At 41.7% G+C, this 23,584-nt stretch overlaps 1 protein-coding gene across 6 annotated transcripts in view; it reads right to left on the bottom strand.

The window, feature by feature from the left end:
• The window catches only part of LOC149262770 (uncharacterized), a 352,995-nt gene extending 329,690 nt beyond the window's left edge, over nt 1-23,305 (bottom strand). For 2 of the 6 annotated variants that reach the window (XR_016259200.1, XM_089425168.1), the window contains exons 1-3: nt 22,940-23,300; nt 22,173-22,354; nt 4,296-4,451 (exon numbers count right to left, since the gene is read on the bottom strand). Coding sequence is in view for 4 of the 6 variants with exons in the window: in XM_089425168.1 (XP_089281294.1) it covers nt 4,296-4,451; nt 22,173-22,354; nt 22,940-23,222 (621 nt within the window). In the remaining 2 variants the exon portion in view is untranslated. Of the gene's footprint in view, nt 1-4,295; nt 4,452-22,172; nt 22,355-22,939 lie in introns of all 6 variants that reach the window. The other 4 variants (XR_016259199.1, XM_089425172.1, XM_089425170.1 and 1 more) reach the window with 4 other exon arrangements.
• Nucleotides 23,306-23,584: the final 279 nt, after the last annotated feature.

Here is a 23,584-nt window from a genome sequence, read left to right as displayed (position 1 = left end):
TTCACATTTGGTGTTGATTTCAGGAGGAACAAAGGCGAAAGGAGAACAGAAGGATCTCTTGGTTGCTGATCTGAATGGTGATTATCAGATGCTGCTGGTGACTTTCATAAGTCTTGGTCTAGTTATTTCGTCTCTATGTCATATATCTCTTTTGTGGTATCTCTTTCATGGTGTCAAGGTCATGTAACGGCCTATTTTGGTTTCCCCACTATGCCTGGGATGATTGATGCAATGTGATTGGTTGTCATATGTAAAATTTTGATGTATTCCCACTTGGTTGGGTGGATGAGTCAATTTTTGTATATCCTCACTTAGTTGAGAGATGGATGTATGTATGAGTCCTAAGTGATAGGAAGGTCCTTTATGATGTATAGAGTCATGTTCTTCTTGAAGAACATCTTTTGTAGACCTTGCTTACAGTCAGGGAGAGCATGATCAGCACACTTCAGCAAGAACAGAGATTCAGCATGTACTCAGAGGGAGCATGGACAGATTGGTACACCTTGGCATATACAAAGGGGGAGATTATTCAGAGATTTCAGCAGGTACTCAGGGGGAGTATGGACAGTGGAATGATTCAGCAAAGGAAGAGAATATCTTGGTCCACCCTTTGCCCTTGATGTCAAAGGGGGAGAGTGATTTGGTGTTGTTGCCATCAAGTCCAAAGGGGGAGATTGTTGGCATTATGATGCATGTGTTGTACTTGATGGCAACCCTCTCATAGAAGAATATCTCACTTATGTATAACTGGATGAATCTTCAGAAGAGATATCAGATGTGACTGATGGAGGACGGCTCAAAGGAATCAGATGATAGTTCTAAGTGTGACAAGTTAGCTTTGCCATCAAGTCCAAAGGGGGAGATTGTTGGCATTATGAGACAAGTGTTGTCCTTGATGGCAAACCACACTGATGAGAAATCATAGTGCAGAAGGACAACAACAAGGAATTGATGATCAGACTATAAGAAGAAGAGAAAGTTCATACACGCAGGTTCATTAAGCCCAAGTCGCGTGTACACGCAGGTTGGCTTCAGCAAAAGTGCGTGTATGTGGAAAAGTACCTTTGGTCCATGGCGGTTATTCCTTGGAAGTTGTGCCTATGGTTTTGGACCTTGGCGTCTCGGCGGACGTGTTGATCCCTAGTTTTGAAGTTGATGGTATTGGATTTCTATGGTTTTGGCTCTTGGTATTGAACAAGGCCTAAGGCTATATAAAGGGAAGGAAATCATTAGGCAAGTGTATCTGAAAAGTCTTGAATATTTGAAGAAGCATAAGATCCAGTATGCAGGTTATGGGTTGATGAGGCATTGCTTGATCTGAGCTAAGGAGGGATCTCACCGGCTGATGGAGAACAAGATCTAAGGAGAGATCGGGAGCAAATGGTTTGAAATGAACTATCTTTATGATGCTTATTCTAGATCTACATACTGACGCATGTATTGTTCTATGAATATTATGAGTATGACTGATGTCTGGTACAGCTGCAAGTTATGAGAAATTATTTTTAGATCTGTACGCGGGTTGTCTTTGGCAAAAGAGCGTATACACGCGGGTTTGATTCATCGAAGTAGCGTATACATTGTAAAGCTTGATATTTGAAGTTGCAGATGGGTCTGATGGTTATTACAGAGTTCTGTGTCTGCTCTGTGTTCTGGTGACAGTGTTGTTAACAGGGTTTCAGTGATTCAGAGTTTGATGATTGTTTTGAGCTTCAATGATAGTTATGGATCCAGTCTGAAAATTGATGAAACGTGGTACCTGGAGAAGAGAAGATTGTAGGCAAGCACCTACGTACTAGTATCTAAGCTAGTACAAAAGCTAAGGGAGATCTTTGGAGCATTGTAGCAGGTAGCAGCCTGTGTACTAGTAAATGGATCGGCTAGTACAAAAGCAAAGGGGGTTGTAGCTCCCGTACTGGTATAAGACTGCACCAGTACAAATATTGTAAAAGTATTTTCTTATTAAGAAGAAGATTGAGATGACTTGCAGCAGGTGGTTTTCACCCACATTGGGTTTCCACCTTATATCTTTGTGTTCATGTGTGTGGCTTTTGTGTGATGATCTGTTCTGTTATACTGCACCTGTTTACTGTTAATATGGTTAATAATGTTCTGATGCATTTACTGAAGATAAGCTAACTGAATCATAAGATTTCTGGATATACGCTCATTGCTTTAGACACAGCAGCGTGTACACGCGAGTTCACTTAACTGAAGTAGCGTATATGTTTTTGAGCATTGAAAAAGTTTTTATTGATCTGATAATACTGATTCACCCCCCCTCTCAGTATTATTTCCAACAACCATGTATACTAACTATGCAACGAAGCAATCAAGAATCTGAACATGTAACCAACTTCTGCAAATAAAAATCGAACACTAATGGTTGCATGGCGAAGCAAAGATAGTGTTTTTGTGGGCAGCAAGGTCACCTTGATCCCAGCTCCTTATCCCACTGAGGAAGAGGTGAAATCAGAGGTGTTTGATGGCCCTTTTTTGAAGCTTTTCCCTGTTAACAGCCTATCGACTCAATCTGAACATCAAAATCCTTTTTAATCATCAAAAGTAACCTAAACAACAAAACAAGATTTAAATCTAAATAGCAGATTTTATTTTGAGAATGCAGCAAAAAAACACATAAAGGTAAACAAAGGAGGCACTGGACACTTGAGATGGGCCCAACCCCAAGAGCTACACTCCTAAGAAAGATTTAGAGCTGGTGCAAAGCTAGATTCATCTTTATTGATCAAAAGAATAGTTACATTCCAAAAACTGTCCACAAGGAAAACTTGAAAATGTGCTGAAATGCAGAGCTAACCTACTGCCTAAAAAATGACTAAAAGAATGACTAAAATCGAACTACAAACTAGCTAACTTCTGCCTACAAAGTGACTAACTGAAATGAGGCCCTAAGCCTTCTTATTTATACAAATTGAGGACCCCAACAGCCCTCCTAAACGTTAGGAACTCCATTGCCAAAACTTGTAGTTAACAGCCACTTTACTAGCCCTTGCTCGGCTGCCCTTGTGATAATCGATTTGGTGGCCCTTGAATTCCGAGCTGATGGTGGAGAATTCGAGGTAAGGGCCCATAAATGAAGGGGACACCTTCCTACAAATCCTCTCCCTTGTTCTCCCACGAATTTGGCTGCCAAGTGCTCATTAAAACCTTTGATTTTGTCTCAAAATTGACCAAAAAAACTGTACAAAGCACCCATTAGACTTGTTGGCATAATGACTAACCCAATTCACTCTATTAGCATAAATATAATCAAAAACATGCAATAAACTAATGATAATGGTGGATTAAGTCGAATTAGGAGGATGAATGAGCCCATATAATTATCCATTTTTGGGGTTCATCAATTATTATATTTCTTTTCATGTAGTACTGCTTATCTTTAAATACTTCAGCATCAGTTCCGTCTGTCGATCCACGCATATATAAACTGATCTGTCTAACTATATTTATAACAGTAGTATCACAACAAGTTGCCAATTCTGGTGATACCTGAAACTTGTTTAACATTAACAAATATTTCATCGGTGTGGCTTCATTATAATTGTTTAGCTCGGAAGGAATAGATTTTAGCAGTGCACAATTGGAAGGCCTACTCTCATCTTCAGGCAGCCTTCTTTCCAAATCTCATGTTTTAGAAACTTTAGCCTATAGATTTATTTTCTCAAAGGTAATATTCCTCCAGCTATGCAGCAATTATTCCAACTGTACTGCATCGTAGCTGATTTATAATTTATAACAAACTGCATCATAGCTGATTTATATCCTTTGATACATCGATTTTAGACTTAGGACAAACATTTATGTTAGGCTTCATTATAATTGTTTAGCTCGGAGGAATGGATTTTAGCAGTGCACAATTGGAAGGCCTACTCTCATCTTCAGGCAGCCTGCTTGCCAAATCCCATGCTTTCGAAACTTTAGCCTATAGATTTATTCTCTCAAAAGTAATATTCCTCCACTATGCAGCAATTATTCCAACTATACTGCATCATAGCTGATTTATAATTTATAACAAACTGCATCATAGCTGACTTATATCGTTTGATACATTGATTTTAGACTTAGGACAAACATTTATGTTAGTGATGCGCATGTAAATTCTAGCAGTGTTGATTGGGTTTGATCACCTGTGAACAATAATATAACTTCTCTCTCCTCACTCTCTATACAATCATTTCAAGAAGATTTTGCATCCTTCAGAAAATGCCAAATGATAAAATGGTCTTTGACAATCAGCTATCCAAAGATTGCAACAGTACAATATTTTGTCATACCTTCTTGTCTTTGAAGTGGATAGCCAAAACCAACTCTCCAATCTGTTGTTTTAAAGCTTCAAAAGAATTCTCTCCTTCAATTTGAATATCAAACTGATCCTGTCCCTTAGCTGTAAGCCAAAATCCTGTGCGAACAAATACAGCCAATTGACAGATCTGCAGTATAGGCAAAGAAAGTAAGACAATTAGAAAATGAAATGCCATTCATAATATTTAATAGTGAATGGCTAGTTATTGTGGCTAAAACAAAATGGAATAATTTTAATTTCAACTAAAGCCTTGCAATATTGTATTTAGAGGTGAACAGCTCACATGCAGGTAGAAAGTTTGTTGAGCATCTCTTATTCATATGTTCATTTCCCAAATTTCCCACAATTCCTCTAGTACTGAATCCCAAGAGTATCAATTCTTTTGACATCTAAACCAACACTGAGATTTAACAGAATTAAGACTTCTTGATTCATCACCATTTTTTCCCAATGTCAAGGTTCCTAGTACGCTGACATAGTCAAAAATGGATTATCAGGTCAGCCAAAGTAGAGTGTTGTTATTGTGGCCACTAGGGTTTAATTACCTTGCGTTACATGTTTTCCACTCATGGACTAGTGTGCACCTGCAAGGAGAGTTGTTGTTCAAGCAGAAGCCGCCATGGCTGTTAAGTCGGGCCTGGAGGTCACAGACCATAAAATGTTGAATTTGTGATAGCATCGGATGTGCTCTAACCATGAAAACTGGTGGAGAGGCTAAGGCACATAAGATCTCCAAGACCCAAAAATGGTTTGGGGAAATTCCACCCAGTTGGAGAGATATTAAAATAATTAATATTTTTAATGGGTTTTTAAGTCTAAACTTAGGAAAATTAAAATATTAATGGGTATTAATATAAAATGGGGTGAAAATGTTCTAAATGACATGGATCAAGCCAAATCTAATCTTAGCCGTTGATTAGGGACTTAATCTCAGTCGTTGAAGATTCAACAGGAAAAGTATAAGAGGAGGCTTGAGGGTCAGTTGGAGATACACCAAATTGATCAGTCAGTTCGATTTTCTAGAGCGGGGTTTGCTAAGAGAATCGAACCAGTGATCTGTTGCAGCGAGGAGCAGTTCGGCAGAAGGCAGAGATAGTGCCAGAGAGACAGCGCAAAGCCTGGGAAGGTTGACGCAAAGGCCACTGGGACTGATGCAGTGGCTGAGGAGGCCAGCGTGGGTGACACAGAGGGCCATAGGGCTAACGCAGAGAGCCAAGTGGCTGACACAGAGGCTAGCAGCGCTGAAGCAGGGCCAAGAGGCAGCACTGGAGAATTTCGTGGGGCAGACTGGAGCTGAGAGGGTGACGCAGTCCCTAGAGAGTGACACAGAGCAGTGGAGATGCTTGGAACAGCTTTTGTTGTCCAGCTAAGGAGCTGTCGTGGTTGCTGTGGGATCGATCATCTGGTGGCTAATCAATTAGAATATTTGTCTCCGAGGAGAGGCACTTCTGCCAAGGAAATTCTATGAAGGGTGAGCCATTTTTGGCACCCTAGTTGTATTCAGAAACTGCATAATAATAAAACCCTCATAGCTGCTGCACCGGTTTTCCCACATTGGGTTTTTCTGGGGATGATTGTCCAAAAATAACGTTGTCCCTTGTGTGATTGTCTCAGTTATTTCAATTCTTGATATGTATATGCGTTGAGGCTGCATTTGTGTTTATTTTGGTATTTATAAATAGGATATAATAAATAAGATAATGCAATAGGAATTTCTGACGTGTCAGACTTAGAAAATTCAACATAAAATGCAACACAACATCCCACCCCTTGATAGCTGGTGGATAATTGGAAGTGAAAAGTATTAAAAAGCATTTTCCCATACATACCAGTAGGCTAACTTAATATTTGGGACTATATGTACAAAAGGAATAGTAGAAATGAGGACTCAAGAGAAACCGATTAAGAAAAATTTCTATCTTTTAACTTATCTTAGATATTTCCAAAAGCACTTATATATCTTAAGAATTGTAGGTGTCTGAATGTCATTAGAAAGTATTCTGCTAGCCACATTTAATGGAGAATTACTAAAGAATCAAGATATTGACAATTGCCCATAATTCAAAGTTCTTTCTAATATGTTACTTCATAGACCTACACTTGAAGATATTCAAGTACCTGAATGAAGTGCAACACTAGAGGCACTTAGAAAGGTTATCCATTGTCACCACAACAACTCTTCCTCTCACTTTAGGCTGGCACTCCTCCCACACAAGGGGAGAAACACTATAAAAGAATATTTAAGATGTTATTTAGAATAAAAGGGATGGTGAATTGCCAAAACCAATGCCTAGCCAACGAGTGATGGAGTTGAGATTCTTACCCACCAAAATGCAAATAACCCCATAGGAGAAAAAAAATCTCCTTCTTTGGATAGCTAACCAGCAAGCAGCCCTAAATTGCTCAGTACATGACTTTGTGCCAAGAACCTCTACCATTTGCACTAGTCAAACACCTCTCACCCATTCAACATTCCTCTTGAAGGAAGGTGGGTCATCCTTTAGCAGGCACTTTAACCATCTTGGAATCATGTGTTTTTACTTAATGTTTTGGGCATTCTAACATGGATTAATGGGTAATCTGGATGATTGACCAATCTTAACTGTAAACCTGTTCTCTCACTTCACCAGGTAAATTAGCTTTTGACCGTAGTCTAGTAGGACCTCCTCTGAATCCTTAGGGTTATAGGAGGGGCACTACTTGGGAGACTTGGATTGAAGTAGCGTGTCCTTGATATTCCATACTTACCACTTTCCGTCATTCCCCATATTTCATCTCCATTCGTTGGGTTTGTGGACATTGGTTCACTGTGATTAGCACCCTCTTATCCTCATCCTTGAGTCTAGACCGAAAAATTTTCCCTCGAGGTTGATGTAGCTAAAAGAACGTCAAAAGCATAAAATGGCCACAATAAAAGAAAAAAACGTTAAAATACAAAAATTGGTTGGGAGATTAATTAGCACGTGGGCAAAAGCCTAACATGAGCTTTACCCCACTCATTAGCCATCACCCAGTTCCTTGAGCACTTGATGCTCAATCACATAATAAAATAACCCTTGCATGCCCGAATCCTGATGAGCAAGAAACTGACTCATCATTAAGGGGTAAATAAATGTTAAATCATTAAAAGCAAGCTTCGGCTCCTAAGTTATGCTCCCATTCAAAGCATTATCAAAAAAGAAGTAAAAGGGGCACCAGAGGGGTGGAAAAAGTAGGTTGTGTTGAAGTTTCTAAATTTACTTAGTTTAGAAACCCTTCATGCACTTTTTCTGATTTATTCCTACCTACTTGTTATTTTTCTTTAACAAGTTATTTACAAAGTAAATACTGCAAATAAACACCAGTGCATTCTCAACATATCGCAAATCAGCAACTAAAAGAAACAAGAACAAACACACCACATGATACCATTATTTTTGGACCAATGTCCCCGAAAAAACCCAATGCGAGAAAACCGGTGCAGCTATTTGAGGGTTTTCTTATTAAGCAATATCAGAGTACAATCTGGGTGTCATAACTGGCCTACCCAAAAGAGAATTTCCTTAGCAGCTATACCTCACAGTTTGAGAGAAATCTCCTGGCTGAAACCCCGGAAAACCCTTCCGGCAGCTCCTCAGCACAAAACTGCTCCTGCAACCCTAGCATCTGCCCAATCTGGACTACGTCAGCCCCTCTCTGTCTCACGTTGGCCCTGCGTCAGCCTTTCTTGGCCTGCATCAGCCCCAGGAGGCCCTGCGTCAGCTCTGGGAGCCTCTGCATCATCTACGCTAGCCCCTCTAGTGCTCTGCGCAACATTTGGTTGCCTTTGCGTGAGCCCTTGCTGACTCTGCATCACCCTCCTTGGCTGTTGCACTGCTCTCCTGGCACAATCTCTGCCTTCTCTGTTCCTCTGTACTCAATGCCCCTCAGTTGCTCTCCCAATCATTGATTCTATCTCTCTTAGCAAACCCCACTCTAGAGAATAGAATGACTGATCATCTGGTGCGTTCTCCAAATGACCCTCAAGCCTCCTCTTATCCTTTTTTTGTTGACATCTAAACGACCGAGATTAAGTCCCTAATCAACGACTAAGATTAGATCTGGCTTGATCCATGTCTTTTGGACCATTCTAACACATACTCATATTAATACACATTAATATTTTATTTTCCCTAAGTTTAGACTTAGGGACTCCATTAAAAATATTAATTATTTTAATATCTCCTAATCTATTTAGAATCTGCCCAAACCCTTTCTGAGTATTGGAGATCTCATGTGCCCCAACCTCCCCACCAAATTTCGTGGCTAGAGCACATCCGATGCTACCCCAAATCAACACTCCCTCTTAGCGAGGACTGTGCTCTAGCAATACTCCTCACTGAGTATTACTTTGATCATCCGGCATCGATACCTGTGCTGATGCTAGGCCTTCCTGCCCGACATCCTCTACACTGCTGCCCCCTGTACTGCTACCCATGGTTTCGCCACTGCCACTGTTGCATCTGTATGACACCTCCCTATGCATCCGTATTGTTGTTGGTCCTTTCTCCTAGCACTGCATCTGCACTGCACCTCCTCTCATCATGTTGCATCGTGCTGCCCATTGCTGTTCTGCAACTCAGTTACTGAGAAGTAAGTAACTGATCTCCCAACTGACCTCCCTGTTGGGCTAGAAACACCCACTAATGCTGAAGCTCCCTCTGTTGCTGAGAAGTGCTCCCTCTCTCTGACCTCTGCGCCGCTGCAACAACTCCCTGCATCTCGCACCGTTGCACACCTCGTTGTGCCTTCCTGCACTAGTGCAACACTCCTGTGCCTCTCGCACTGCTGCAGCCTGCTAACTCTGCGCTGTCTCGAGACTCCTGCACTGTAGCTCTCTTTGCCGCTCCATCCGCATCCGTCTCTACCCACTCAGCCTGTCCTGCTACTCCTCATCGAGGCTCCCGTAGCAAGGTCTAATCCAAGAGGTTGAGTACCTCAAGGATCCTTCCCCTCATCGCTTGTAATCCACCTGACTACAGCTCGATGTCTCCCCACTTCCGCTCAAGTGGTGCATGTGCACTCATGGCACAATCATCGTCTGTCAAAACTTCCTTCTTTGCCTGTGCTGGTGTTGCCTTAGACTCAGAAGAATTTCCCTTATTCTTCTTCCTTAGGCACTGGGTCGCATAATGATCCATCTCCCCACAATGGAAACACTTGATCTTGGAGAGATCTTTCTTCTTCCACTTCTCTTGCTTTCCCTCAGATGCTAGAGCCACATCCTCCTCCTCCTGCTTGACCTTGATCCCTTTGTTGCTGCTACCTGTATTCGACTGCCATCTGATCTCTTCTTGGCGAAGAGCTGCCCACATCTCGTCCCAAGGTAGGAGAGTCCCTCTGCCCAAGATGCTTTGGACAGATACTTCCCACTCTTCTGAGACAGCATTCAAGGTTGTCCTCACCATAAGCTCCTGATCCGGTGTCGCTCCTATAGCAGTCAACTGATCTCGGATCTCATTCAGTCCTCCGAGAAAGGAGTCAATCGTTTGGCCCTTCTTCATCTGATACGACCTCATCTGGTTCTCGAGCAACATTCTTCTCTGCACAGAAGTATGCTGGTACAGGTTCTTGAGAGCCTCCCACATGTCAACTATCGTTTCCTTCTCTGCTATATGTGGTATCACTTGATCCTTAACCCCGTCAAGGATAACGCACTTGGCCCTCGCCATCACCTCTTCCTACTTGTCATTATCATTTGGGTCGACTGGGATAGTTATTGTCTTCAAGGCGAAGTTCTTGACACGATTCCTGTCAAGCCCTGGTAAGATTTTGGCCTCCCAGACAGTGAAGTTTGATGCTCCGTCCAGTCTATCCTGGTCTCTTACCCCGTGTAGTGCCATGATGCTCCTCTACTTCCCTCCTGGAAGTTCTCTGTTTGACTCCTCTGAGTCTCTACTTCCCGTCTGGAAGTCCTCTTCTAGACTCCCTCTGAGTCCTGATTTCCCTCCTGGAAATCCTCCTGCCGCTTGTCGAGATGCCCCCTACTCTGATCGTCTTATGCAACTGCACTGCTGATCTAGGTTCCTTAGCTAGAAACCCTCGGTAACAGCTCCTCTGGCCCTGCTCTGTCAGGTACTGTTCTGACTACAGTACTTCACCAGCTCCACTCTGCAATATTTCTACAGCCTTCTAGACTCTAGCAACTGTCTCTCTGTGAGCTGTGTCAGCGTCTCTCTGCCCCACGCTGGCTCTATGTCACCCCAGATGGGTCTGCATCAACCCTCTAGCCCTCTGCGTCAGCAACGCTGGCCTCTCTAAGGCTCTGCGCAATTTTCGGCTCCTTCTGCGTGGCTCTGGCTGGCTCTGCGCAATTCTCGACTTCTTCTGCGTGGCTCTAATTGGCTCTGCGTCACACTTCCTTAGCTTCTGCGCAACTAGAAACAGCTTCTATCACCTCAGGACAGCTGTTTTCTGCTGCTATTGCTCCGCTCAGCTGATGTCTTTTAGTCCTCCTGTGATCTGCAATCACGCTCTGATACCATGTTGAAGTTTCTAAATTTACTTAGTTTAGAAACCCTTCATGCACTTTTCTGATTTATTCCTACCTACTTGTTATTTTTCTTTAACAAGTTATTTACAAAGTAAATATTGAAAATAAACACCAGTGCATTCTCAACATATTACAGATTAGCAATTAAAAGAAACAAGAACAAACACACCACATGACACCATTAATTTTGGACCAATGTCCCCGGAAAAACCCAATGCGGGAAAACTAGTGCAACTATCTGAGGGTTTTCTTATTAAGCAATATCAGAATACAATCTGGGTGTCGTAACTGGCCTACCCAACAGAGAATTTCCTTAGCAGCGATACCTCACAGTTTGAGAGAAATCTCTGGCTGAAACCTCGGAAAACCCTTCTGGCAGCTCCTCGACACAAAACTGCTCCTGCAACCCCAGCATCTACCCAATCTGGACTGCGTCAGCGCCTCTCTGTCTCACGTTGGCCCCTCTGGTGGTCTGCGCAGCACTTGGCTACCTCTGCATGGCCCTGCGTAAGCCCTCGCTGGCTCTGCGTCACCCTCCTTGGCTGCCTCTGTGTGGCCCTGCGTAAGCCCTTGCTGGCTCTACGTCACCCTCTTTCGCTGTTGCGCTGCTCTCCCGGCACAACCTCTGCCTTCTCCGTTCCTCTGTACTCAATGCCCCTCAGCTGCTCTCCCGATCACTGATTCTATCTCTCTTAGCAAACCCCGCTCTAGAGAATAGAATGACTGATCATCTGGTGTGTTCTCCAAGTGACCCTCAAGCCTTCTCTTATACTTTTCCTGTTGACATCACAACGACCGAAATTAAGTCCCTAATCAACGGCTAAAATTAGGTCTGGCTTGATCCATGTCTTTTGGACCATTCTAACACAGATTCATATTAATACACATTAATATTTTATTTTCCCTAAGTTTAGCCTTAGGGACTCCATTAAAAATATTAATTATTTTAATATCCACTGATCTGTTTAGAATCTGCCCAAACCCGTTCTAGGTATTGGAGATCTCATGTGCCCCAACCTCTCCACCAAATTTCGTGGCTAGAGCACATCCAATGCTACCCCAAATCAACAGGTCGATGAAAGGGGTAACTCATGCCTCCATAATTGCTCCCTCCTTATATCTATACACTCAAAATGATGGACATCGATCAACTGGTTCCATGGCCATGGCACCTTGCCCCGAAGTTCTTCCCCTCCGTTTCCACTATTATCAAAAGCACCTATGGATTGAAAAGTTGACTTAGGACCCATCATCTCCCCTTAGGGGTTGGAAACATCTAATAGGGTTGACCATCTAGCCATCCCTAACACAAGTAGGGAACACATTTACGAAACTTAGTCTAGTTAGATATTTGAAGGTGATCTCAGTTTGAATTGTTAGTATGCCCTTAACAATTAAGTATGGTCCACCATAATGCACCTACGGTTATCGTCCCTAATGATTGGTGGCTTTCACTTGACCTTGACATGGTTTTGCCAAGTGGTTCTAAAAGAAAGAATGGAGGATTGTGTAATCATCTGGCATCTGACACTCTTTGAGGATGTGGTAGGGCATCCAAGACAAGAGTGGGCAAGAGGACCGATATTCTTGAGGGTTGGGAACCCAAGATGAGAATAGTCCTAGTAGGGCATACTCGGAGAACACCCGAGTGGGTATGACCATAAGAGAGACAATGATGATGTGTGTCTATCAGTCATTGGTCTCGCCAACATTGTGTGCTCTGATCTATTTGAGAGATAGAGTTGTTAGTTAAAATGATGCTAGAACAGATGGATAACTAATCCGACTCTTTGCTTATGAGAACTAATGTATTGAGAATGTCCATGTACCATGTATGTATGCATACCTCCCTAGTTAAGAGGGAGTGTTGAAAATAGTGTAACTAGGTTCGGTCTTGATTATGTCAAATTTTGCAACAATGTATTTTTGTATCAAAGATTTTTTTTTTTTTTTGCTCTAATTAAGAGCCCAAGACAAGTCATGTAAAATGAAGACAGTCATGTATTATTGTTCATGTAATGAATCTAAGTCCTTCTAGATCATCAATGAAATACTCCTACGTGTACCCATAGACTTATTGCAAGGAAACCGCTCACAGAAAACTATGGAAAGCCTTCTAGATTCACGTCGGCCTAATTAATTAATCAAAGGACATGTCGGCCTAATCTAGGCTCACATCCGCTCAATGGATGAAAGGGCAAGCCTATATATAGGCTACATTTGGCTCCTCCTAAAACGCAATTCATTCACTCTCACTCACGAAGAGGAGCAACAACAATAAGGTCGAAGGAAGGAAGGGTAGCCACAGCAAGTGAGGAGGTCTGTTCCCTCATGCAAAGACATCAACAAGTCTACTCTCCCTCATGGCATTCAGATCTGGATTAGGGTCTTGCATTTCATAATTGTATGGTTGGTTTGAAGGGTTGTTCTAGCTGCAAATACAAGAAGGAGATTGTTGTTGAAAGGTGCGAGGGTATCGTAGGGCTAGGATAGCCCTAACTCTACTCTCATATGTGCATTCGCTGTGAAATCAAAGGCTTTTACCTTCGTTGTTCTGCACAATCAATATTGTTACCTTTCGAAGACCTATAATCAAGCCCCAATCCTCGCTCTAACAAAGTATGAGGGATCTACATGAAATGTGAGGATAGATCGAGGCTAGAAGAGCCTATCCGAATTGGTTGGTGCAGATTGACATGTTCATTCACTGCAAAAACGTACAGCATGATTGGGTACACGTCTAGAGGTATTGTCAGTTGATGTTTAAGGCATTTTTGAGTCAAAGTTTGGGTCATGTAACTTCTCAATAAAGATTCTATAAGAAAGAGTTCAAGGGTTTTTCCTCTCAAGATTTGGAGAGGTTTTTGCCCTGGCATGGTGCCAATATCTTGTGTACTTGTGCATTTTGATCTTCTTGTTTTGATAGCTGGTTGATGATAAAAATACATGTTAATAATATCAATTTAATCTGAAGGAAATAATATCACAAGCAATTATCATAGTAAACAGAAATCAAATATTTATATTGCCCTTTAATTTCTCAACATCTAGTTCGTGATCAGTGCCTTATATGGAGTCAATGGGGTGAAGGTGTTCTAGATTTGCTTGTTGTCTTGCTGATAAAACAATGCATATTTCTAACAACAAGCATATGGATTGAGTTGTATCATCAGGGGCCCACCATCAGAGTGCATGAGATGGACTACTTGGTAGGGCAGCTTCATGAGGATTTGGACAGAGTTTTACATTATCGGGATGCTCTACTTATTGGTGGTAGGCAGAGGGCTTCTAATGCCTATATCTGGCAAGATAGTAAGTGGGACCAAGGGTGCTTCACGTTGATCAGGTTGGCTTGGGATCCTTGTATCGAGGGACTCCTTCACTACAGGATAATGCAGAGATCAAGGATGATCTAGTAGCACATTTGGGACTCTAGTATAGTTTGCAGTGACGAAGGGGATCAACAGTTAGAGAGGGCGCTTGTTCAAGCATTGCTTGAGGACAAGCAATTTTTGGTGGGGAGGACTATAATATCCCCAAATTTGTGAGCACGGGAATTTTGCCCAATTTTGGTAAATATCGATTAGCAGGGGCAACTAGTATTTTAAAGAAAGGTGGCAAGTATTATTTTATTGTAGATTGGAGATAAATTATTATTTTACTAAAATGGTGGAAAAAGTAACTAAGTGGAAAATAGCCCCCACCAATAAAATAATATTAAAAAGAGTCGAGAAGGATGGAGAGAAATTATAAAAGGAGGGACTCATTTTATGGATCATCTTTTGACTATTACACTTAACACTTCATCTTCTCTTGGAGTTGTTTAGCGCAAGGGTAGAGTGTTGTTTAGCACAGGAATTCCAGGCGGGATTCCACCCCATCTTCAGAGGACTTCGAGTGCCTCCCTAGTTGGGAATTCAGAGAGTCCATTGTTGGGCTTTCATAGAGCTTCATTAATAGCAGTGTTCCCAACTCTGCATAGGCAATTCGAGTTATTCATTGTGGTCCAACATACAACGAGTTGGATTTTGGGTTATTTGTAGGAGGATTTTCCTATTTGGAGCCAAGAATTTTGTGGTGATTTTGCAGGGATAGAGAGCAACAAATCTGTGGGACGAAAATCTCTTCATTTGGAAGTGTGTAGGGTTTTTTGGCCTAGCCTACGCAAGTGAAGGAGGGAGAAGAATTGTGGAGAGATAAGGACCGGAGATTAGAGGTGAACCTCAAGGGAGAATTTAGCCAATCATATATTTGGGCATAATCCCGTGATATCAAATTGTGGGGCGTTTTCTGGATAGATTGGGCGATTTGCACTTGTTGGGGGTCACCGGGGGTCAGTGGATTCAGCCCAAACCCTTTCTAGGTTTTTGTGGGTTTGGTGAGAGGAGTCTGGGGTTAATTTTGTAGAATTTTCTGGGCAGTATTTCTGGCTGAAATCATTGTTCTAGTCAACAGCCAACAGCGTAAATAATTGGAGAAGGGTGCAGTTCACTCTAGGACCATTTCCACCACTTGGGTCTATGAGATGTTTTTGGGTTTGAAGAAAGGTGCTAACTAAAATTTCAGAATATTTTGAGCACATCTAAGGCCAGTACATCCATTTGTTTTCAGCAACAACATCCAAATTTTCCAGGACAGCGCAGAGATTTCCTAGGTTGAGTCATTGCAGCTTGTGAGCATCTTACTCCCACCTAGGTTTTTCATTGCTTGCTACAACAAGCTCAGGTGCCATTGTTCCACTCGTTTTGTACCCAATTTCATTTAGATTTAATCAAATGGCTCAGCTTCTAGTTACTTTTCCTGGTGCAGAATTGTAATTTATGAATGTGTGTTAATTTACTTCTTGTTCATAGTGCATGCTTCTGTTTACACTTGTTATTTGCATTTAGGAATATTACATAATTTCCATGATTCCACTAATTCGCATTAATTAGGGCACATAATTTCACCATAAGAAAATGATTCCATGCATTAGACATCTATTAAAACATAAATATAGCATTATATTGCACTTACAAGACAAAGAAGAGTATATCCATCCAAAATCTTGCCAACAAGAAGCTCCAAGAGAGATAGCAAATTTTTTCCACACATCAAAATGCATTTATTCATCTAAATCATTCCAAAATCGCAGGTCTAATTTCTTTAGAGAGAGATATCCCAAATCCAAGTGATGATGAGTTACAAAATGAGGCTCTCTTCAATTTATATGAGCCTCTCACAAGTTCAAATGGTCTAATTAGCCTAATTAAGCCCCTAATTATTATTTTAATGTGCAAATAACAATAACTTTGGTGACAAGCCCACCAAATAGCTCATATGTGTAAAATAAGCCTTCCTAATGAGGCCAAAATGATAAAATAATAGTGCAATGGGTCGTTGGAAAGCCAAAATAAGTCCTCAATGTGCCACGATGAAGAGGAGGGCTCCAAAAATGATAATCAAGGGTGTGGCTCCTTGATTTCCAAGCAAAACATCATGTGGTGCTCCCAAGTGGCTGTGGGGCACAATCAATGGTCTCATGGGTCTCTAACTAGATCAAACATGTCAATGCTCCATCAATAAGGACTAGAATGATAACGCATGCCCTCCCATGTCTTCCTGGACAAGACATATCCTCCTATGGGACCTGGATCATCTGCCAAATGTCTGGGGTAGCATGGTCCAAGTGCATCATCATCTCTGGATAATTGAGGCACGAACAAGCAACTGGTGGTGTTGAAGAAGCTCGTCGTATAGTAATCAATGCTCTTCTTGTGGTGGAGGCCCATAGCTCTCAACGCTCACCCTACAAGCGCCATTATGATCCTTTGAAGGGCTTGGATCCCAAGTCCAAAATGGAGACCCAACTGCAATCCTGTATAAGATCCAATGTGTCTCCTCACCTTCCAAAACAACCAATCACTGCTACAATTGAGTAAATAAGCTTGCTAATCACGGGAAAAAGTGGGTACTTCATAGTGGCATGCCCTTCCAAATGGGCTTCAGAATGTACAGGCATTTCCTTGCTCGACAAGAAAGGTTGCTAAAGGACCCTATTTAGCAGTTTCAACCTCTAAGGGAGTGATAGGTCCATGGTACATCCATCAAATGGCATGTGGCATGTGAAATAATGATGAAACGAAATGGGGCGATAGGGAAGGCTCCAAGCCACATGCCATGGTAACAGGGTAGCTGAATGAGGGAAGCCCACACCTTGGGTATATCAATGTAGGAGGGAGCAATCATGGTACATGAGTTACCTCAGCCTTTGTTTTTACACCCTTCTTCATATGCCTTTGCCTTTTATCGATTTTTCTTTCTTTACTGCTCGAAGCTACAGGGGATGAGAACATGATGGGTATGATGTAGTAGTGATTACCCCCTTAAGGCTGGGTTGTTCATCGCCCACCAAGGGTTGGGACAAATGGGTTCCTTAATGATGCAGGGGACACTCATAGGGGCCCTAGGAACCAAGGTGATGGCCATAGTAATAGGGTTTAGAGTTCATGTTTGGATTTTGCCCATGCGCTAAATTTTTATGTCCCCGCCATCTTTTGTATTTTACGGTACATTTCCTGTTGTAAGTGGCCAAATTATGCTTTTATCTTTCTTTTTAGCTGCATCAACCTCTGGGGCATTGTTTCAAGCCCGACCCAAAGTGTGGACAAGGGAAGCAAGAAGGCTAACACCTTGTGGACCCAATTGACAAATATGGACCCAGATGGGAAAAGTGTGGAAAGAACTCATAATAAGTGGAAAGGAGTGAAAGATATGGTGTCAGGAAGCGGGAGCACACAACCAAAATTAGGGTTTCCTATGTTGTGCCACTCCTAAAGCTAGCAGCCAATACAGGACATCCCACGGGACTAGGATACAAGATTAACCACCAAGTTGGGACAAGGGAACAAGAGTACAATCCAAGCCCATTCTTACCAACGAAGTCCCCCACTAGTCCATGTCCAAATGTGCCCAAAGAAAGCATAAAAACCCAGTTACATAATGAAAAGTCATTACCTTTGAGGTTGGAAGGCCCACCCTCAAACATACGATTATAGCAGATGGGCAAGAGCACACAGTGGCTAGCTCAAGTGGCAAAGAATGGTGGCACATCACGCTATCTGGTGTTTGCAAAGGATTGTTGGCTGCCGGTTGAAGACAAATATAGGTGAAATTTTCTCCTATATGGGTCACCCACTGGTAGTGGGTAACAGTTGCTACATGTACGAGGTTCCTGTTCCAAATTCTCACATCCAAGCCTACCTCTCTCTTACACTCCATCATATACCTATGATTTAGATTCATTTTGCAATGGTATATTAGTTCATGCTTCTCAGATATTTCATTCCCATAGTAGGAGAAGTAAATTCAGTTTTGCTGCAGTAGGGGTTCCTTGGAAGTATAGGAATTTTCACACTTCGTTGTGAATACGTTGAGTCAATTTATGGTCGAGCCTCATCACATACATTGGATTGCTGCCAAGAATCTCTTGAGATATCTTTGGGGCACAATCAATTATGGACTGAGATACAATGTCGAGAATTTGAGGCTGCATGGATATTTAGATGTTGACTGAGCTAGCAATGTGGTGGATCGTAAGAGCACGTCTAGATGTTGCTTCTCATTAGGGTCTGCTTCAATTTCTTGGATGAGCAAGAAGCAGAAATCAGTTGCTCTAAGCACTGCTAAAGCCGAATATATTGCAGCTAGTATGGCCTGTTGTGAAGCTGTTTGGTTGAGGAAGCTCTTCAGTGAGCTATATGAGCACATGTTGGATACCACCGTGATCTTCTGTGACAGAGTGGGATTCGCCTTTCAGAGAATCTTGTGTTTTGCGACCACTCCAAGCACATTGATATCAGGTACCACTTTATCCGAGATATGGTACAGCGGGGAGCAATAAGGCTCCATCACATCAGGACATATGAGCAGGTAGCAGATATCCTCACAAAGCCTTTGGGGAAGGTCAAATTCTTAACCTTCCAAGATAGACTTGGAGTCGTGGAAAGACCCTCCCATGAGGATCCTACTTGAGTTGGGCACTAAGCCCTGGGAGCTCCTGGGGGCTTGGGGTACTTCTTGGAGCTATGAGTGACCATAGGGTGAGTGGTTCACCTTCCCCTTTTGGCGCATTGTGTACAGGGTGAGTGGTTCACCTTCCCCTGTGATACCCCATGGTGACATGTGTCTAGGATGAGTGGTTCACCGTATCCTGCTGATGCCCCAACATAAATCCTACCCATGGAGTCCGGGACTCGTGGGAAGTACCTCTCATCTTGCCAATGAGTTGGGAAACATGGATAGGGACCATAGCACTACCAATGGACACACATTGTGTACTGTCATACTCCCTATGTCTAAGATGCATGGTGTTCAACCACTTGATCTGGGATCATTTGAGGTTCTACCTCTGGACTGACTTTTGTCAATGGAGAGTGGTAAGGTCTTGTGACTCATTCTCGATCAATTCTTCTTCATTATTACAACATAGTTCAGCAAAGCAGAGATGAGATGATAGAGATGATACATGACGACAAGATGGCATGATGATCGATGATGACAGATGGATTGGCAGGTGGAATTCTCTGTAGTTGAGAGGGAGTGTTAAAATTGGCAACTAAGGCCAAATTCCATCTTGGGACAGCGCTTTTGATGAAGATGATGATTGCAATAAATCCCTCTTTTTGAGACGACCAAAATTGATATAAAGATCATCTCATTTGGACAAACAGAAGTATGATTTTGAATCTATGCCCACTCATGTATTATTTGTTCAGGTCGGCCTCATTATCATGTAGGCTCAAAAAACCTAATGAAAGTGTCTCTTCACCCACAACGAATTGTATAAATACAAGTGTCCCTCCTCCTCATTTGGCACATTCATCACTCACTCATTCTCTCTCCTTCTCTCATTGGTTCGAACAGCTATTGGGCAACTTCTCTCTCTCTCACATGTGTGGCAAGAAGGATGAAATTACAAACTAAATTACAGGCTTGAAAATCACAGGAAATTCTACAGTTTGACCAGCGTTGACCAACTTTGACTACGATTTTTGGAGGATCTTTTCTGTCTTTTTAGGCTGCATTAATGGGCACAAAAATCGAGGGAATCTAGGCAGTTGGACCACCATTGACTTCAGGGTTGCCTATAGTTTGACAACAAAAAATTACAGCAATTTTTCTCTCTCCTTTGACTGAGTTGTTTTGGGCTGACTTTAACCTCCTGATCAGGTCGAGTTTGGTTGTGGAAGACCGAGCTACTTTGAGGATGATTTATTGTTGATTTGACCAACGTTGACTTTCCAATTAGGGTTGAAGATTGGTTGCAGTTGACTGCAGAAATTTACAGGGTTGTTTTAACTTTGAATTGGGCAAGTCAATTTGGCTTTTGTGTACTCTCTCTCTGTTGAACTTTTGATATAATAATAAGAAGAATCGATCAAAGGGTTTTCCCCACATTGGGGTTTTTCCCTAGCATCCGCCAAATCTGGTGTCCTCTTGTCTTGGCTTGTCTTCTGCATTTTGTTTCATGTTCTATCTGCTTTTACTATCAATGTGATTATTGTGATTGCTATTGGAAATTGGAAATTGTTATTGGACTGCTAAGGAACATTGAAGTAAATTGTGCTAAGCATAAAACATACCATTGTTAACTAAAATTAACAGATATCCTGTGGCAACACATGGACCTGAGGCTCTATTAGACAAGCAGACAACATCCCTGTGGCAGCATATGGTTTTTTAAGTGGCAACGAGAGTGACTGGTTCAATTTGGACAAAAAATTACCGTCTAAGCAAGCAACCCATCAATAATTTACTTACCTGTGATAGCAGATAGGGTTTGAGGCCTTTGTGATAGCGATTTACTATATGAGGTAATTATGTGGCAAGCCCTAGTTTATGGCAAGAACTATGGCAGTATTGGAGAGCGAAGACTCTGTTGGAGGCAGCAGATCCCCTCTAGGGTCACTTTGTAACAGCGGATGCAGGCTAAAGGGTTCTCAAAGACAGCAGGATCTTTTCAGATGGTCTAAGGAATTTTGTTGAGGTATTTCTAGTGGCAGCGACACCCTATTGAGGAATCAATTGTTGCAACGGATATCTACTAAGGTGGTAGATTCTCTTTTGCAGTCAGGTCTAGGTAGCGCAATCCATTAGGACACCTTGAATAGCAGTAAGGTGCAACTAAGCAATGAATGGTATGACTAAGAGGTTTCCTAAGGTAGCCAGGAATATGATGGTCATGTAAGTTGTTATTGTGTATTAAACAACCCATGAACAGTGTTGTTGATGTCTCATATTACTGGTAAAGGTTGTCATTGTTTATTGGTGAACTGAATTCTATACCATAAGATTGGTCGGTGTAACAAGACTATCATAGATTGATAATCAACTATTGTTTACATTGTTGTGCATTCAGTATCATCCCTATTTAAAATATTGATATGAAAGCTTAGGATACAATTTTGTCATGTGCACTTTCCATTCCTAAGGGAAAAATTTTCGTAAGGGATATTACACCATGAACAATAGAAACACAAGCTATGGTGCTCGTAGGATAAAGAATTAATCACTACAAATGAATATGATGAGATGATATAGATGAGAGCTTGAGTTGTGTATCTATACATAACTCAAGTGAGGTGTCCCTTCAAAAGGGGCTTATGGGCCCACAAAGCAAGGGTGCACACTCCAGGAAGGTGACTAGACCAAACTAGTGAAATATATAAAAAAATATAATGAAGGGGATGCTTAGCTATAAGTGACCACATGTGAAGATTACCATCATTCCAACGTAAGTAAAGAAACGGTACTCTGCATCCATGTGCTATAATGAACTATCAATATTGTTTATGGGAATGTGAAGATATCCAACCCCTAGTTCAAATCTAATTATTGTTTTTTAACTTGTTCAAAAAAAGAAATGGAAAAAAATTGGTGCTTCTCCAAGTTTTCACATAAGAATGCTTGCTGCACTTGAAATGCACTTGGAACATGGCAGAAAATCTTAGAACGACAAAAGGGCACGTGGCCTTCAAGTATTGGGATATGCCACTATCCCAAGATAGCACGTAACATCACATACATAACAAGACAAAGACTGCCCACAAGGCATGACACTGAAGCTGCCAGAAATGTTAGTACCAAGTGAAGGAAGATAATATCACATCAAGCTGTGGACTGAATTGGACACCAAAGCCAATTTCTGGATTGGCAAACCTTTAAGTGCAGGCAATGCCTTAACTATAAGCCATGGGTACAGGAAGCAGGCCTGGTGTATGATAAATCTATGTGGGACTTTTTTCAATATTCCGAAAAAAATCAATGAATTTAATTGGAAGGCCATAGTTAGCAAACCTCCGTATCATCGAGCTCTAGAGCAATTACTCGACCAGCATTATCTGCATACCAAGGATTGTGCTCTCCATCAAAGCCCCATTCATAGGTTACTTCTTGGCCATCGTACTTTTCGTAAAAACGGCCATCCATGCCCCAAGACAGAGTCCATTTCCCTTCCATTCCAAATAGACACTGTGTCCCTGCAAACGATGAAGCTAACAACGGTAAGATAAGCATCGTTGATCATTAATTAAGGCCAGGGTACAGAAAGACCATTTCATTGAGCTGATTTTGAGGCTTCTGTGCTCGTATCTCCTACAATTGGAGAGCCATTAATGAATTTTATCTTCATTCGTAACATATTCGTCTACGTCTACACATTTTTTTTTTGCTTTGGGTAGGGTGGGCGTTTAGATGAATCTCATCTTCATATTCACATTTTCACGGTTATCCCTGAGGATGGACAATGTTTTTTCACCCGAAACGTCCGAACAACAGAAACGTGGACGCAGTCACTTCCCAAAACGGAATAGATAAATTAGTCTATGTCTACTGGCCACTAAACCCTAAACGCTTTAATCTGCAAACATGAACCTAATTGTATGCAAATGACGATATGTCAAACATCTGTGTGAATGAACGATGACATACAAAGACTTGCTATAAAATAAGTAGCCTGTTGTGCACGGTGGCCATGTACCAAAAATATAACCTGTTGTGCACGGTGGCCATGTACCAAAAATAGGTGAAAACAATTAGGAGTCGGATCAGTGAGTGAAACGAACCCGATACAGTAAAATGCTGCTTTATATCGGTACGGTAAAGACCAGTTGCGTAAGATAACTTTTGAAGGCAATCCCGCACTAATATTCCATCTGCTGATATACCTTGCTTGCATCGTGCCCGTAGTTGCAGAGCAATCTTGGAAGGTGTTCTCCACGTTTGCTGAGGCAAGTATAGTCGTTGGTTATTATCCTTGGAATTGAACAAGGGTTGTCCACAGAGACCTCCATGGCTACACGTCGCCATGGGCAGTCCACCAAAGAACCAAACGCGAGAGGAGACCATACGTCTATTCTAGAGTGTATCAACTTCCGCTGCCTCACGAAAGTTTATCCATTTGATTGGATGATGATAAAATAGAAACTGAACTGAAACGTACTGGCGAAAGGAATGGTTAGAAAAGTTGATTACTAAAACAGAAAATGATGTGAAAATTAGTACTTTTACCACCGGCAGGGTTCTTTTTGCAAAGGTTGAATTCTAGGTATCAAATTATGTGTGTTAGAGATCGAATTTTAATTATAAAATTAAAGTTAGATGGCACTTGACTATGTTGTTATTATGGTTACTTGAAAGCAATTATAAAATTAAAGTTACATGTTACTTAAAAGCACATCACTATATTGTTATTAGGGTGAGTTTAATTA

Source organism: Pinus tabuliformis, chromosome 6 (assembly GCF_031772625.1).
Source record: "Pinus tabuliformis cultivar Carrire ecotype Pingquan chromosome 6, CPIR1, whole genome shotgun sequence".
In the NCBI taxonomy this organism is placed as follows: Eukaryota; Viridiplantae; Streptophyta; class Pinopsida; order Pinales; family Pinaceae; genus Pinus; species Pinus tabuliformis.
This window is presented reverse-complemented; position numbering and strand designations above follow the sequence as displayed.